The sequence below is a fragment of the Nycticebus coucang genome, chromosome 21, assembly GCF_027406575.1.
Source record: "Nycticebus coucang isolate mNycCou1 chromosome 21, mNycCou1.pri, whole genome shotgun sequence".
NCBI lineage: Eukaryota > Metazoa > Chordata > Mammalia > Primates > Lorisidae > Nycticebus > Nycticebus coucang.
Window position 1 is genome coordinate 54957193 of NC_069800.1, and position 17283 is coordinate 54974475.

Consider the following 17283-nt stretch of genomic DNA (forward strand, 5'->3'; position numbering starts at 1 on the left):
TCATTGAGCTACAGGCGCCGAGCCACCCAGGTAGTTTTAGAGACAGGGATCTTACTCTTGCTCAGGCTGATCTTGAACCCCTGATCTCAGATGATCCACCCACCTCAGCCTCTCACAGTGTTGGGATTATAGGCATAAGCCACTGTGCCTGGCCTTTTCCTTCCTTTTTAAAGGCTAAGTTTATTCTCTCTTTTTAACTGCTAAGTAGTATTCTATGTGCGTGAATGTACCATTACGTAGCCATTTTCCTATTGCTGTTTGCAGTTTTTCATTCTTGAAAATGATATTGCTGCATTCCTTTTTTTAAAAATAAAACCTCATCAGGTTAGATCACATGTCAGTGAAATGTCTCCCTTGGAGCAGCCCACTGCAAGATGCTCCCAGATTCCTTGGCAAGGGAGCTGGTGGGAAACATTCTCTTGCTTTGCTTTTAGGTATTCTTGAGGGAAAAATCTGAAAAGCACCAACCAAATATATACCTGTAAATCTACTTCCTAAAACAGGTAAACCATAGACAAATATAATTTTTAAGGAAATTAAGTAACCTGTGCAGAAATATTTCTGCAGAATTTTTTATTTTATTTTATTTTTGAAACAGTCTCAATCATCCTGGGTAGCGTGCCAGGGCATTACAGCTCACAGCAACCTCAAACTCCTAGGCTCACACAATCCTCTTGCCCTTCAGCCTCCCAAGTAGCTGGGCCTACAGGCCCCCTCCACGATGCCTGGCTATTCTGCAGAATTTTTTGCAATTGATGATACTGATTTTATGATCATTTGCTTTAGGTGACAAACATTGGGAAAGTACGAAAGGTTTTCCATAGACTCTGAAATAAAACTTTTGACTCCTTATATGTGTATAAAATTAAATAGCACCTGGGGAGATGTTGGTTCATGGGTATAGTGTTCCAGTTCTGCACAATGAAGAGTTCTGGAAATTGGTTGCACAGTAGAGTGGTTATATACTGCTGAACTATGTACTTAAAAACGGCTAAGAGGGTAGATTTTGTTATGTGTATCTTAATAATTTTTTAAAAATAGCACATTTTGAAAGCACTTTTAATTAAATATGAGACATCAATCTTTTTATCATTACACTTAAATGAAATTGGGCAGATCATAGCCAAGAAATAGCGTTTTTCTTTTCTCCTGGGTGTGTTTCCCAGAGTGTTCTGAAGGTAGGCCGTCCGTCTTAGATGTTCAGAGCCCCACGTCTGTAATTGTTGCACTGCACCTGTTTCATTGCATTTCCTTTTCCTGTCCAGGTTGGCTGTAACCCCAATGAAGATGTAGCTATCTTTGCTGTTGACTCATTAAGGCAGCTCTCCATGAAGTTTCTTGAGAAGGGTGAATTGGCCAACTTCCGTTTCCAGAAAGATTTTCTGAGGCCCTTCGAGCATATTATGAAGAAAAACAGGTACGTGCTTTGCTCTGTAAGTCCCCTGGTCACATTCTCCTGTGAGAACCCAAAAGCCCTCTTGACAGTAATCACACAAATAGTGATTTTTTTCTTCTCTTCGTGGAAGCAAATAGAATGAACAGGCTGTGATTCACACTAGTTGTCCTAAGATCTGTGTGTTAGCCCAGGCGCAATGGCTCGCACCTGTAATCCTAGCACTCTGAGAGGCTGGGGCGGATGAACTGCTTGAGCTCAGGTGTTTGAGACCAGCCTGAGCAAGAGCAAGACCCTGTGTCTAAAAATAGCCGGGCATTGTGGCGGGCGCCTGTAGTCCTAGCTACTTGGGAGGCTGAGGCAAGAGAATTGCTTAAGCCCAAGAGTGTGAGGTTGCTGTGAGCTGTGACGCACTCTATGACAGCACTCTACCCAGGTGAATAGTGACACTCTGTCTCAAAAAAAAAAAAAAAAAGGATTATGTGACCCAGCATTTCCACCCCAGGGAGGTGATAAAGAGGTCAGGACATCAGTACCTCTGTAGCATCCTGTTGATTCTTTGACTTTGGCCTGTAACTTACTGAGGCCTGTCATCTGCTAGGCACTAGTGCAGAGAATACAGCAATAAAGAAAACATTTAAAAATCCCTGTTCTCAAGGCAGCACCTGTGGCTCAGTGAGTAGGGTGCCGGCCCCATATTCCTAGGGTGGTGGGTGCCGGTAGTCCCAGCTACTCGGGAGGCTGAGGCAAGAGAATCGCCTAAACCCAAGACCTGGAGGTTGCTGTGAGCTGTGACATCACAGCACTCTACTGAGGGCAACAAAGTGAGACTCTGTCTCTTTTAAAAAAAGAAAAAATCCGGGGCGGCGCCTGTGGCTCAGTCGGTAAGGCGCCAGCCCCATATACCGAGGGTGGTGGGTTCAAACCCGGCCCCAGCCAAAGTGCAACCAAAAAATAGCCGGGCGTTGTGGCGGGCACCTGTAGTCCCAGCTACTCGGGAGGCTGAGGCAAGAGAATCGCTTAAGCCCAGAAGTTGGAGGTTGCTGTGAGCCGTGTGACGTCATGGCACTCTACCGAGGGCAATAAAGTGAAACTCTGTCTCTACAAAAAAAAAAAAGAAACCATAGACTTGTACAGTTTACTTTCCTTCTGTGTAGGACGTCATAGAGTTCCCTCGTAATTGTATATCTTACATCGTGAGACATATATGCTAAGCTATTACAGGTATTCAGATGTTACCAAGTTTGATCATGCAGCTGTTTTCAGAAAATAGGTCAGGTATTCTATCTTCAAGTTTTGTTTTGCAATAATTAAAAATATTGCATCTTTTTTTTTCTTGTAGAGACAGTTTGAATTTATGGCCCTCAGTAGAGTGCCGTGGCATCACACAGCTCACAGTAACCTCCAACTCCTGGGCTTAAGCAATTCTCTTGCCTCAGCCTCCCAAGTAGCTGGGACTACAGGCGCCCGCCACAACGCCCAGCTATTTTTTGGTTGCAGTTCAGCCGGGGCTGGGTTTGAACCTGCCACCCTCGGTATATGGGGCCGGCGCCTTACCAACTGAGCCACAGGCGCCGCCCTAAAAATATTACATCTTAAACTATATATGTACTCCAGTCCACATATATTCCTGCCCCAAAATCTAAGAGGCTACACACTAAGAATTCAGTAATGATTCTCTCTCAGCAGCAGAATTATAAATACATTAGTTGAAATATTTTGGGACAGAAAAACTGATCAACAGTGACTTGAACCGCAAGGCTATGCATGGTTTACATAACAAGAAGTCAGGGGCAGGCATCTCAACTTTGGTTCCATAGCCCAAATTGTCAGTAGAAACCCAGGCTCTTTGAATCCTTTTGTTCTGCTAGGTGCCAAGGGTCAGCTGTTCAACCTGGAGTTTATTGTTGATTGCAAGTGGTGGGTCTAGCTCTGGGCATTGTGCTGGCTTCAGAGAGTAAAGGTGGCAGAGCCAAAATGAATGTGGATTACTGTGTTCTTTAGCAATGTGTTTTTAAGTGCAGCTTCTAAGGGATGAGCTGTGTTTGTTTCTCTTCCAGCTCTCCAAAGTGCAGATGATGTGACTGTCCCATTTCTTCCTCAGGTCTCCAACCATCCGGGACATGGTGATCCGCTGCATTGCCCAGATGGTGAACTCCCAGGCAGCAAACATCCGCTCTGGCTGGAAGAACATTTTTGCTGTGTTCCATCAAGCAGCCTCTGATCACGACGGAAACATTGTGGAGCTGGCCTTCCAGACCACAGGCCACATTGTCAGTAAGTGGCTCTCTTTCCTCCTGAGTAAGAATGTTTCACCTGCAAGTCTAGAGGGGTGATCACCTACTTGCTGTTTTTCTCATTGTGGCTCTGCTGTGATGTAATAATGTGCCAGGCAGTATTCGAAAGACTTGGGATGTATTAGTCCTCATTTTAACTCTATTTTGACTTTTTCCGTGCCTTCTCTAGATGGCCTTTCCTGTTATTAGTCAGTTTGCATCCTGCAAACAAACATGAATGTTATTCTAAGTAAGATGAAATTTTGAAGTCAAGTTTGCAATTTCAAGGCCACTCCAATGACTATTAAAGAAATATAGTCGATCCTCAAGTATTGGCAGATTCCATGTTTGAGAATCACCTACTCACTGAAATTTACCAATATTCATGGTGCTTTTGTGGCCATTTGCTGGCACAGAGCAGCAGAAGGCCAAGGTGCACATTCCCAGCTGGGGTGGAATACGGTGACACCCTGCCTTCTTGTTGCAGCTGTCATACCAAAAATGAGTGTGCTTTCTCTGGTCTACTGACATGTTTTTCACATTTTACGCTTTTTATTAGAGATGTCACTGTTTAAAATGCCCCCTAAGCAAATTTCTGAGTGTTGGCCAGTGTTCCGAATGCAGAGAGACTATGATGTGAAAATCCTTATGTTAGATTTTCCTTTAGGCATGAGCTACTGTGATATTGGCTGTGAGTTCAATGTTAATGAATCAACTATATATATCAAATAAGGTGTCTTTAAATAGAAACAAACATACAACAAGGTTATGTTTTAATTAATTGATGAAAATGTTATAACCAGAAGCTCACATGAACCTAACTCCATATTTCCTCTAGGAACAATGGTTTGGTGTTCACTAATTCAGTGTTCACAGCAACTTTATAGAACATTAACTATAGGCCAGGCACAGTGGATCAGGCCTGTAATCCTAGCACTCTGGAAGGCCGAGGCAAGTGGACTGCCTGAGCTCATGAGTTTGAGACCACCCTGAGCCAGAGCAAGACCTGTCTTTGAAAATAGCTGGGTGTTGTAGTCCTAGGTACTCGGGAGGCTGAGGCAAGAGAATCACTTAAGCCCAAGAGTTTGAGGTTGCTGTGAGCTATGAGGCCACATAGCTCTACCAAGGACGACAAAATGAGACTCTTTCTCAAAAAATAAATAAATAAATAAAGTAACTATACTGAATAATAAGCCAGCTGTTCTATTGTTTCCTCTGTTGTATCAGAGAAGATATTGAGGCACAGAAAAGCAAAATAGAAAAACTCACCTGAGGGGTTGCACAGCTTGGAAGTGGTCAAGCCAAGACTCATACCCAGACAGTCTACTCTGGACTACCTGTGATCATGTAACAAGTCCCACTTGTTCTCTGTGGGACTCTTAAGGCCTTGGGCTATCTTTGCACATAGTGCACTCAGTAAATGTTGAATAAATGGCTGGTGGGCCTTTATATCATTGCTTCAGCTCAGAAAACCAGTTTAGCCCAAGCTGTACTGTGCACAGTTGTTCATGAATAATTTAATAGGAAAAACTGTCTTCCAGAAATACTGAGATGCTTTTAGATTTCATAAGGATAATTATCTGATCTGTATGTATGTTTTCATTCCCATCCCTAAATCTTGGTCTTATACAAAATGTGCCTTGTGTTTCCCCAGCAACTATTTTCCAGCACCATTTCCCTGCAGCCATTGATTCCTTTCAGGATGCTGTCAAGTGTTTGTCAGAGTTTGCCTGCAACGCTGCTTTCCCTGACACGAGCATGGAAGCCATCCGGCTTATCCGTTTCTGTGGGAAGTACGTCTCTGAGAGACCTCGGGTATGTTTTTCCCCTTCTTGCTCATACGGGCAATGAGGAAGGAAAGGATCATAGGGCAAACACTCTTTCCTCTAACCATGAGCATCCTGGCTACTCTACTAAAAATAGAAAAATTAGCCACCTGTTGTAGTGAACACCTGTAGCCCCAGCTACCTGGAAGGCTGAGGCAGGAGGATTGCTTAAACCCAGGAGATTGAGGTTGCTATGAGCTAGGCTGATGCCATGGCATTCTACCCTGGGCAGCGGAGTGAGACTTTGTATGGAAATGACACACCATTGTGGTGTGCCTAAGAAATCACATCTAAAAATCACTTTTTGTTCTCTCCCAAAAATGTTAGGGATTTTGTCAATGTATCTCATCTTTCTAAAGAGGCATATATTGTTAATCTATATAAAGCACTTTAACAGTTCCTGTTAGAAAATAGGCCCATAGGAGGCACCTAGTAAATAGTAGCTGCTAGGGCTAGGCACGATGACCCACACCTGTAATCCTAGCACTTTGGGAGGCCCAGGCGGAAGGATCACTTGAGGCCAGATTAAGACCAGCCTGAGCAACGTAGCAAGACACTATCTCTGCAAAAAAAGAAGAAAAACTATCTGGGCATGGTGCTGAATGCCTATTCTAAACAGTATATATTACAGTAACATTCCAGAAAGTCCTAAGATAATCATCCTGGATATTTTACCAACACTATATTGCTCAGGCTAGTCTCAAACTCCTGAGCTCAGGCAACCCACCAATGTTGGTCTCCTAGAGTGCTAGGATTACAGGCGTGAGCCACCACTCCCACCTCGCACTGCCCTTGAGACCTGCCCCACTCAGCTTGTTCTAAAACCCACAAAGGTCCCTAGGTTTATTTTGGGAAATTGCTCATGTGTCTTTTTGCAGTCGGTCATGTCTCTGTGTCCTTTGTCCTGACTGTACCCTTGCTGAAAGGAGATTTTTAGGAGGGGACTATGTGTGGGGCCTTAATAGGATCTAGTTCCCTTCCAGTTCTTTCCTTTTGCATGCTTAATCTACATCTGAGGTGTGATTTCCATTGTAGGTGCTACAAGAATACACAAGTGATGACATGAATGTAGCTCCTGGCGACAGAGTATGGGTCCGGGGCTGGTTCCCCATCTTATTTGAACTCTCCTGCATCATTAACAGATGCAAGTTGGATGTTCGGACAAGGTAACCGTGTCCCCAGGGTGGTGGCCCCCTACATCACTGAAATGGGCCTCAGTCACTCGCTCACCTGGCCCTTCCCTCCTACTCTCTTCTCTCTTGTTCTCTTCCTCCACCCACTCTCTCTTCTGTGCCTGACTTTGTTTCCTCCAGAGGACTCACAGTCATGTTTGAGATCATGAAGAGCTATGGCCATACCTTTGAAAAGCACTGGTGGCAGGACCTGTTCAGAATTGTATTTCGGATTTTCGACAACATGAAGCTCCCTGAGCAACAGTCAGAGGTAGGCGATGTCTACAGCATTGCCCTGGATATAACATGGAGGCAGGTCTGATCTATATCGACCTCTGGGGGTTGCATTGTCATCTACCTGGCGTCCTTATATACTGAGCTACTAAAGGGTAGGCTTTAAAAATGGAAAACCCTTCCTGGTACTCTACCACCAGTGCCAACTGGCCCTAAGAGACTCCCCATCCTCAGAATGAGAGGAAATAAATCATCATGGTCTGCTACTTGACCTTCAGGCGTTATACCTGCCAATTCAGCGGGGCTCCTCACTGGTCACAGTTTTATTTATACCCACTTCTGAACAGTCAGTAGAAAATGGCACGTCTCTGGTCCTTAGGGGGTTTTAATTAAGTTATGGTTAGAGAGGATGTTGAATATTTAGGCCTTTTATTTAAAGGACATTTGATGCCTCTAGATGTTTTGTTATCTGTCTCTTAGATGTAGAAGGGCGGGGAAAGGTATCTCAGGATTTTTAGATGGGATAATAACTTTTTTGGGAATACCATTTCTTCCCTCTCTAGGTATAAAAGTAACATATGCAGGTGGCGCCTGTAGTTCAGTGGGTAGGGCGCCAGCCCCGTATACTGAGGGTGGCGGGTTCAAACCCAGCCCAGACCAAACTGCAACAAAAAAATAGCCGGCATTGTGGCGATCGCCTATAGTCCCAGCTACTCGGGAGGCTGAGGCAAGAGAATCGCCTAAGCCTAGGAGTTGGAGGTTGCTGTGAGCAGTGTGATGCCATAGCACTCTACCAAGGGCGATAAAGTGAGACTCTGTCTCTGCCAAACAAACACAAACAGCATATTTCTTTATGCTTATGCTTATGTTACTTTTTTGTTTGTGGAATATTAAGCATATTAATCATATTAGTTTTGTTTGTTTGTTTATGGAATATTAAGCATATATAGAAAAATTCATATTTTAATACCCAGAATTGCCTAAGCCTAGGAGTTGGAGGTTGCTGTGAGCAGTGTGACGCCACGGCACTCTACCAAGGGCAATAAAGTGAGACTCTGTCTCTACCAAACAAACAAAAAAATAACATATGCTTAATATGGAATATAGAAAAATTCATATTTTAATACCCAGAAATTAATGTTTTGGCAAATTTTCCTTAGTCTTCTACATAGTTTTAATTCGGTTGGTATCATAGTATAGATGGAATTTGCTATTTTTTTTTAATTTAAAAATAATTTAATGTTTTCCTTGTTATAAAACAAATACCAGGCCAGGTGTGGTGACTCAGACCTGTTGTAATCTTAGCACTCTGAGAGTCCAAGGTAAGAGGATTGCTTGAGCTCAGGAGTTCAAGACTAGCCAGAACAGCAAGAGCCAGACCCCATCTCTACTAAGAATAGAAAACTTGGGCAACACCTGTAGCTCAGTGTAGTGGATAGGGCGCTGGCCAGATACACCAAGACTGGCCATTTCGATCCGCCCCAGGCCAGCTAAAACAACAATTTACAACTGCAGCAACAAAAAAGAAAAATAGTTGGGCGTTGTGACAGGCACCTGTGATCCCAGCTGCTTGGGAGGCTGAGGCAAGAGAATCACTTAAGCCCAAGAGTTTGAGGTTGCTGTGAGCTGTGACGCCACTGCACTTTACCCAGGGCAACAGCTTGAGACTCTGTCCAGAAAAAAAAAAAAAATTATAGAAAAATGATCTGGGCAAGGTGGTGGGCACTTGTAGTCCCAGCTGCTCAGGAGGCTGAGGCAGGAGGATCACCTGAGCCCAGGAGTTTGAGATGAGCTGTGATGATCCTGCTGCATTCTATCCCTGGTGAAGGAGTGAGACTCTATCTCAAAAAAAAGAAAAAGAGAAAGAAAACAAAAACATACTTATTACTGAAAAATCAGGAAACAGACAAAAAACAAAGAAAAATTTAAAGACCCACAGCTCCGTCTTCCACAGACAGCCACTTTAAGCCCTTCTGGTCCTGCCTGTGCGCGCACGTTTGTGATTCACCTTTTCTCTTTCTTTTTTTTTTTTTTTGTAGAGACAGAGTCTCACTGTACTGCCCTCGGGTAGAGTGCCATGGTGTCACACGGACTAGGAGCTAGGACTACAGGCGCCCGCCACAATGCCCGGCTATTTTTTGTTGCAGTTTGGCTGGTGCTGGGCCTAAACCCGCCACCCTCGGCATATGGGGCCGGCGCCCTACTCACTGAGCCACAGGCGCCGCCCTACCTTTTCTCTTTCTACAAATATGAAATCCTACCACATATATGTAAACTGGTTTTTAAACTTAATACATGAGTGTTTTTCCACAACTGTAACATTTTTCCTACTATAATTTTAATGGCTGCAAAACATTCCTAATTGTGGATATTCTATCTGTTGATATTTGGGTTGTTTCCAATTTTTCTGGATGGCACCGAAATTGCCATTTTGTGTTGCTACATTTGTGTTTTTTTGTTTTGTTTTGTTTTGTTTTAGGACAAGTGGCCCACCTGTCAGATTAGGTCTTGCTCACAACTAAGCCTTTTGATACCTACTTCTAAGCTGACTTCTAAACAAACCTGTAGCCATTTAAACACTTCTGTCAACAGTGCATGAAATAGCCGGGTGTTGTGGTGGGCGCCAGTAGTCCCAGCTACTTGGGAGGCTAAGCCCAAGAGTTTGAGGTTGCCGTGAGCTGTGGTGCCACAGCATTCTGTGCCCAGGGTGACAGCTTGAGACTTTTTGTCTGAAAAAAAAAAAAAAAAAACAGTGCATGAGAGTTCTTGTTGTCTGTACTTACTCTAGCTCTGCATATTTTAATTTATTTAATCATTGATAATTTGATAGGCCAAATGTATCACACTAAAGTATTTTTTTAATTGCTAGAAACATGCATATTTCTGTCATAGCATCAATCATTCTTTTATGAATTGCCTTTGATATTCTTAGCTCATCTGCTGGGTTACTCATTTTTTCCTATTGATTTATGAATTTTTAAGCATAGAAACAATATCACATATCCTTCCTTACAAGAGCTGCAGATCATTTGCTCACTTTGTTATTTTTATTTTTTTATTTTTGGAAAATTTGGTAACCAAATCAATCACTTTTATTTCCTTTCTGGCTTCCACTTTTGGAATCATGGTTAGCAACTCTTCTCTTTTCCATGATTTTATAAATATCCCTCTATATATACTCTGGTAATTTCATGACTTCTTTTTTTTTTTTTTTTTTGAGACAGATCTCACTCTGTGGCCCGGGATAGAGTGCTATGACATCATAACTCACAGCAACCTCGAACTCTTGGGCTTGAGCATTCCTCTTGTCTCACCCTCCCAAGTAGCTGGGATTACAGGCATGGACCACCATGACCAGCTAGTCTTTTCTATTTTTAGTAGAGATGGGGTCTCACTCTTGCTCCGGCTGGTCTCAAGCTCTTGATCTCTAGCAGTCCATTCTCCTTCACCTCCCAGAGTGCTGAGATTACAGGTGTGAGTCACCATGCCCGGCCTCATTTTTAGTGTTTAAATTTTTGTGTCAGGTATGAGTTTAGCATAATCTCATACTTTTTTTATTAAAGCATCATTTTGAATAAAATGTTTAATATTCTTTTTTTATTTAATTTAATTTTTTTTTTTTATTATTGTTGCAGTTTGGCCAGGGTTGGGTTTGAACTCACCATCCTCAGTATATGGGGCCAGCACCCTACTCACTGAGCCACAGGCACCACTCTGTTTAATATTCTTTTATGTGAAAAAAAATAGCCGGGCGTTGTGGCGGGCACCTATAGTCCCAGCTGCTCGGGAGGCTGAGACAAGAGAATCGCGTAAGCCCAAGAGTTAGAGGTTGCTGTGAGCCGTGTGACGCCACGGCATTCTACCCGAGGGCGGTACAATGAGACTCTGTCTCTACAAAAAATATATATATATATTCTTTTATGTGGCTGTGCTTAATTTAATGTTCACACTACCCGACTTTTGGTTGTGTTTATAGTTTGTAAAATGTCATCTTTACTCAGAAACCTTGGTTCACAAATCTTTGATTATTCCTTTAGTGTGGATTATTGGAAGTAATGTTATTGAGTCCATGGGTATGAACATTTTTAAGACTGTTGATACATAATTGCCAAATTGCTTTCCAGAATAGTTTTGCCAGTAGGGTACAAGAGTGCCCATCTCACTGGGAGGAGAGTGGCTTTTAAGCAGTATCTTTTTGTTGTGTTTCCAGAAATCTGAGTGGATGACAACAACCTGCAATCATGCACTTTATGCTATTTGTGACGTATTTACCCAGTTTTATGAAGCTTTGAATGAAGTTCTTCTCTCTGATGTATTTGCACAATTACAGTGGTGTGTAAAACAAGGTACTCTTTAACTCTCTAGGCATGATTTTTTTTTTACATAGTCCTTAATCAGAAGTTAATTTTTTCAATATGTAGAAACATAGCTGTAATACCAAGGAATACAATATATAATTTAGATGGTGAAAATGTATATTTTTTAATTTAACTAGAACAATCATTGCAAAGTCAGTTTATAAAGCATTTCTTTACGATAAGATACAGTTATTTTTATATTTTAAAAGAAATTCAAGTAGTTCTTTTGGAGTGTAGGTTAAAAAAAGGATGTAGCTTTGTGCATTATCCTATTCTTTCTACTTTTGTTCATGTATGAAATTTTCTACAGTAAAATGCTTTTTTTCTTTTTTTTTTGAGACAGTCTAACTATGTCATCCTTGGTAGAGTGCCATGGCATCACAGCTCTCAACAACCTCAAACTCTTGAGCTTCAGAGTAAAATTTTAAAAATAAAATGCTTTTTAAAATGTATTATTGTAGGCTCAGTGCCTATAGCTCAAGCGGCTAGGGTGCCAGCCACATACACTGGAGCTGGCGGATTTGAATCCAGCCCGGACCCGCCAAACAACAATGACAACTACAACCAAAAAATAGCTGGGCCTTGTGGCAGGTGCCTGTAGTCCCGGCTACTTGAGAGGCTGAGGCAAGAGAATTGCTTAAGCCCAAGAGTTTGAGGTTGCTGTGAGCTGTGATGCCATAGCACTCTAATGAGGGTGACAGCTGGAGACTTTGTCTGAAGAGAAAAAAAAGGTAGTATTGTAAGGCTGGACGCAGTGGCTCACACCTGTAATCCTAGCACTATGAGAGGCCAACCCAGTCTGGTAGACTGCCTGAGCTCACAGGTTTGAGACCAGCCTGAGCCAGAAAGAGCCCTCATCTCTAAAAATAGGTTGGCGTTGTGGTGGGCACCTGTAATCCCAGCTACTTGGGAGGCTGAGGCAAGAGAATTGCTTTAACCCAGGAGTTTGCGGTTGCTATGAGCTATGACACCATGGCACTCTACTGACAGGGCAACAAAGTGAGACTCTATCTCCCCCCACCCCAAAAAAATGTACTCTTGTAGACAAGATCAACAGCTTCATCTTCATCAGTAGGCAATTTTTGTTTGAATGATTATGTGTTTATTTTAGAATGTATCAGGAAAAATACGCAACTAGCACATCAGACCTGGATTATCTGTGGAGGTAATTTTTGCTTAGGGTAAGATTAAATTTAGTTAGTGTTTTCAAAAAGTGACTCAGTTTTAAAATAAATGATAAAACAATATTTAGATGGCAAAAATTGGAAAGGTAGTGTTTGAGTAGAAACTTGCTCTGATATTTTCTATATTATCTTGCCATTTCTTATATATGATCCAGTTAATTAGAACAGCAAGATGTCGACCCTCTGTCATCACTACCAATAAAATTATGATAACTAGGGCAGCACCTGTGACTCAGTGAATAGGGCGCCGCCGTCCCTCCCCCCTGTTTTGATGTCCACCCTCCCCCCCCCCATATACTGAGGATGGTGGCTTGAAACCTGGCCCCAGCCAAACTGCAACAAAAAATAGCCGGGCATTGTGGCGGGCGCCTGTAGTCCCAGCTACTTGGGAGGCTGAGGCAAGAGAATCATGTAAGCCCAAGAGCTGGAGGTTGCTGTGACAACATGGCACTCTACCAAGGGTGACAAAGTGAGACTCTATCTCTAAAAAAAAAGAAAAAGAAATTATGGTAATTTTATCTCTTCATAGTCCACTTAAACTATAAAAATTTTAATACTATCTGTAGCATTGCTTTATTAACTAAAGCCTACCTCCAAAACAAGCTAGAGGTGACATCTGTAATCCTAGCACTTTAGGAGGCCAAAATGAAAAGATTGCCTGAGGCCAGGAGTTTGAGACCAGCCCAAACAACAGAGCCATGATGATGCCACTGCACTCTAGCTGGGGCAAGAGAGCAAGATGCTAGCTCAAAAAAAAAAAAAAAAGAAAAACAAGCCTACAAATCCACCTGTTACAATCTCTACCTCTAAAGTATTTGGGCCTGGTGGACATCAAAACAGTAGAAGTTTAATGATAGGTATTGCTTTATTTTGCAGATAATGAACAGTTGGCTCGATCAGGTACAAATTGTTTAGAAAACTTAGTAATATCCAATGGAGAGAAATTCAGCCCTGATGTTTGGGATGAAACATGCAACTGTATGTTGGATATTTTCAAAACAACTATCCCACATGTGTAAGTATTAATGTAATTATTACAGTTTATTTGATGGGTATCGTAAAACTCCTGCTTGCCTTTCTCGTTGAACAATTTCCTTCTCTTCCATTTCCTTAAGTTTGCTGACGTGGAGACCTGCAGGAATGGAGGAAGAATCATCAGAAAAACATTTGGTAGGATTTTTGTTTTGGTTGTCTTTTCTTCTTTCTCACATCTTAGCAAAAGGTTAATAGCCTGAGCAATATAGCAAGATGCTGTTTTTACCAAAAATAGAAAAAAATCAGTTGGGGCCAGATGTGATGGTTCACACCTGTAATCCTAACACTCTGAGAGGCCAAAGCAGGAAGATCACTTGAACTAAAGAGTTTGAAACCAGCCTGAGCAAGAACAAGACTCCATCTCTACTAAAAATAGAAAAATTAGCTGGGCATCATGATCACGGCGCATGCCTGTAGTCCTAGCTACCCACCTGGGAGGCTGATGCAGGAGGATTGCTTGAGCCCAGGAATTTGGGTTGTGGTGAGCTGTGATGTTGCCACTGCACTCTAGTCTGGGCAACAGAGCAAGACTATCTCAAAAAAAGAAAACCAGAAAAGATTAATGAGTCTATATGGTTTGTACTTTTTTTTTTTTTTTTTTTTTTTGAGACAGAGCATCTAGCTGTCGCCCTGGGTAGAGTGCTGTGGCATCACAGCTCACAGCAACCTCCAACTCTTGGGCTCAAGCGATTCGCCTGCCTCCGCCTCCCAAGTAGCTGGGACTATAGGTGCCCGCCACAACGCCCCACTATTTTTTTTTTTTTTTTGGTGCAGCTGTCACTGTTATTTGGCGGGCCTAGCCCGGATTCAAACCCGCCAGCTCAGGTGTATGTGGCTGGCACCCAAGCCACCAGAGCCACAGCCGCCAAGCCTGGTTTGTACTTTTTTTTGATGGGAAGTCAGTTTAAAGGTTATAATATCTAAAAATATTATGTGTTCATTAACATTTTTTACAAAATACAGAAAGACATTCAAAAATTAAATCATCTCACCCAGTAAAAAGCACAAGTTTACATCTCTAGCTTTTTCTTTGTGTGACTGTATACATAATAGATGTTTGAAATTAGGGATCAATGGACACATAGTTCATTAACAACATTGTGAACATTTCTCTGTATTCTTGACTGTTCCTTGAGAACAGCCTTTCAGATACTGTATGGAATGATAATTTCTTTAATTAATTCTCCCTTTCTAGATTCCCAGATCAGTTCTAATGTCTCATTGTTGTAAATTACGCTATGGGTTGGGCGTGGTGGCTCATGCCTTTAATCCTAGCACTCTAGGAGGCTGAGGCAGGCAGATCGCCTGAGCTCACAGGTTCAAGACCAGCGGAAGCAGCGAGACCTCCTCTCTAAAAAAATAGCAGGGCGTTGTGGCGGGCGCCTGTACCCAGCTACTTGGGAGGCTGAGGCAGGAGAATCGCTTGAGCCCTTGAGGTTGCTGTGAGCTGTGACGCCATAGCACTCTACCAAGGGCAACAAAGTGAGACTGTTTCAAAAATAAATAACGCTATGGCATGACTGTCCTTGTTCCTTGCCCTCCTAAATAAATAGTGCTTTGTTCTACATCAGAGAAAGATGTTTAACTTCAGATTTCCCTTTATTTTTATTTATTTTTTTTTTGTAGAGACAGAGTCTTACTTTATTGCCCTCGGTAGAGTGCCGTGGCGTCACACGGCTCACAGCAACCTCCAACTCCTGGGCTTAGGCAATTCTCCTGCCTCAGCCTCCCGAGTAGCTGGGACTACAGGTGCCCGCTGCAACGCCCGGCTATTTTTTTGTTGCAGTTTGGCCAGGGCTGGGTTTGAACCCGCCACCCTTGGCATATGGGGCCAGCGCCCTACTCACTGAGCCACAGGCGCCACCCCTCAGATTTCCCTTTAAAATACTTTGGTTTAGGCTTGGCTCCCATAGCTCAGTGGCTAGGGAGCTGATCACATACCTTAGAGTTGGTGGGTTCAAACCCGGCCCAGGCCTGCTAAACAACAATGACAACTACGACCAAAAAATAAAAATAAAAAAATAGCCAGGTGTTGTGGTGGACACCTATAGTTGCAGCTACTTGGGAGTCTGAGGCAAGAGAATCACTTAAACCAGCGGTTCTCAACCTGTGGGTCGCAACCCACAGGAGATGTATTAAAGACTCACAGCATTAGGAAGGTTGAGAACCACTGACTTAAACCCAAGAGTGTGAGCTGTGATGCCATGGCACTCTACCAAGGATGACATAGTGAGACTCTGTATCAAAAAAAAAAAAAAAAACTGGTTTACATGGGAAGTTGAATTATTAACTTCAATTCCCAATTAACTCTAAGGCCATTAGATTTTAAAAGGCATTTGGGGCACAGCAACTTAAAACATTATTTAAACATTTTCTTTTTTATAACTTTATCTTCTGCTATGGACTTTATAAAAAACTAGTTACTACACTACCTTTTTGTGTGTGTGTGCGGCAGAGGCTTACTATGTCACCCTCAGAGTGCTATGATGTCACAGCTCACAGCAACCTCAAACTCTTGGGCTTAAGAGATTCTCTTGTTGGGCGGCGCCTGTGGCTCAGTCAGTAAGGCGCCGGCCCCATATACCGAGGGTGGCGGGTTCAAACCCGGCCCCCGGCTGAACTGCAACCAAAAAATAGCCGGGCATTGTGGGGGGCGCCTGTAGTCCCAGCTACTCAGGAGGCTGAGGCAAGAGAATCGCTTAAGCCCAGGAGTTGGAGGTTGCTTTGAGCTGTGTGATGCCATGGCACTCTACTGAGGGCCATAAAGTGAGACTCTGTCTCTACAAAAAAAGAAAAAAAAAAAAGAGATTCTCTTGTCTCAGTATCCTAAGTAGCTGGGACAATAGGTGCCCTCCACAACACGTGGCTATTTTTTGGTTGTAGTTGTCATTGTTTAGCAGGCCCGGGCCAGGTTTGAACCTGCTAGCCCCAGTGTATGTAGCCGGCACCTTAACCACAGGGCAATGGGCTCTGAGCTTACACGACTTATTTTTTTAACTTGATCTCATTAAAAATTAGTCACATTTATTATTAAATAGTAATATATAGAGAAATGGCCTCTGAGTTGGAATAAGAAAATATGAAATTTTAATAGGGGAAGAAATAATTGAAATTCCTGTGTCCCTAGTGTAGCCTTTGAGAAGTGCATACGGGTCTAATTTTGCTTTGAGCTAAACAAGGCACTTAAATTCAGGCTGGGACAGCTGTGCTAAGATAGACACATCTCTGCTCAGGTACTGACTTAAAATGAAGAAAAGTGACCATTAGATTTCTCTCTGATTTACATTTAGGATGTGGACCTGGATCGCCAGTCTTTAAGCAGCATAGATAAAAATGCCTCTGAGCGAGGCCAGAGCCAGATCTCTAACCCAACAGATGACAGCTGGAAGGGCCGACCATATGCAAGTAAGGCCACATTTTTATTTATATTAAGTAACACATTTACCTGATTCAAATATTCAGAAGGCACAGAGGATAAACATGATAAGCCACCTTCTGTCCCTGAGCCTCAGTCTACCAGTTCTTTTCTTGTGGCTGCCAGTGTTGCCAGCTTCTCATATGCCCTCCAGAGTCATTTTACCCAGGAGCAAGCAAATACTCGCACATAGACATTAACATACATATGTCAATGTAGTTAACATTCACATCTAGTACATGTGAATTCGTCTTTCCTTTTTATATAAATTATGGAATACTATGCATTGTTCTGGTTTACTTAAATAGCTCATTCAAGATCAGTACATACAGAGCTTTTACTTTTTTTAATACAATTTGTGTATTATCCCCGTATATAGATGTAACTTTA

The 17283-nt window shown here is 42.5% G+C and overlaps 1 protein-coding gene across 2 annotated transcripts in view; it reads left to right on the forward strand.

The window, feature by feature from the left end:
• Positions 1 to 17283, forward strand: part of ARFGEF2 (ADP ribosylation factor guanine nucleotide exchange factor 2) — a 105742-nt gene that overhangs the window by 72248 nt on the left and 16211 nt on the right. For both annotated transcript variants that reach the window (XM_053574045.1, XM_053574046.1), the window contains 9 exons: positions 1266 to 1417; positions 3498 to 3670; positions 5324 to 5484; positions 6531 to 6661; positions 6809 to 6938; positions 11112 to 11247; positions 13320 to 13458; positions 13559 to 13613; positions 16769 to 16883. In XM_053574045.1, the coding sequence (XP_053430020.1) occupies positions 1266 to 1417; positions 3498 to 3670; positions 5324 to 5484; positions 6531 to 6661; positions 6809 to 6938; positions 11112 to 11247; positions 13320 to 13458; positions 13559 to 13613; positions 16769 to 16883 (1192 nt within the window). The remainder of the gene's footprint in view (positions 1 to 1265; positions 1418 to 3497; positions 3671 to 5323; positions 5485 to 6530; positions 6662 to 6808; positions 6939 to 11111; positions 11248 to 13319; positions 13459 to 13558; positions 13614 to 16768; positions 16884 to 17283) is intronic.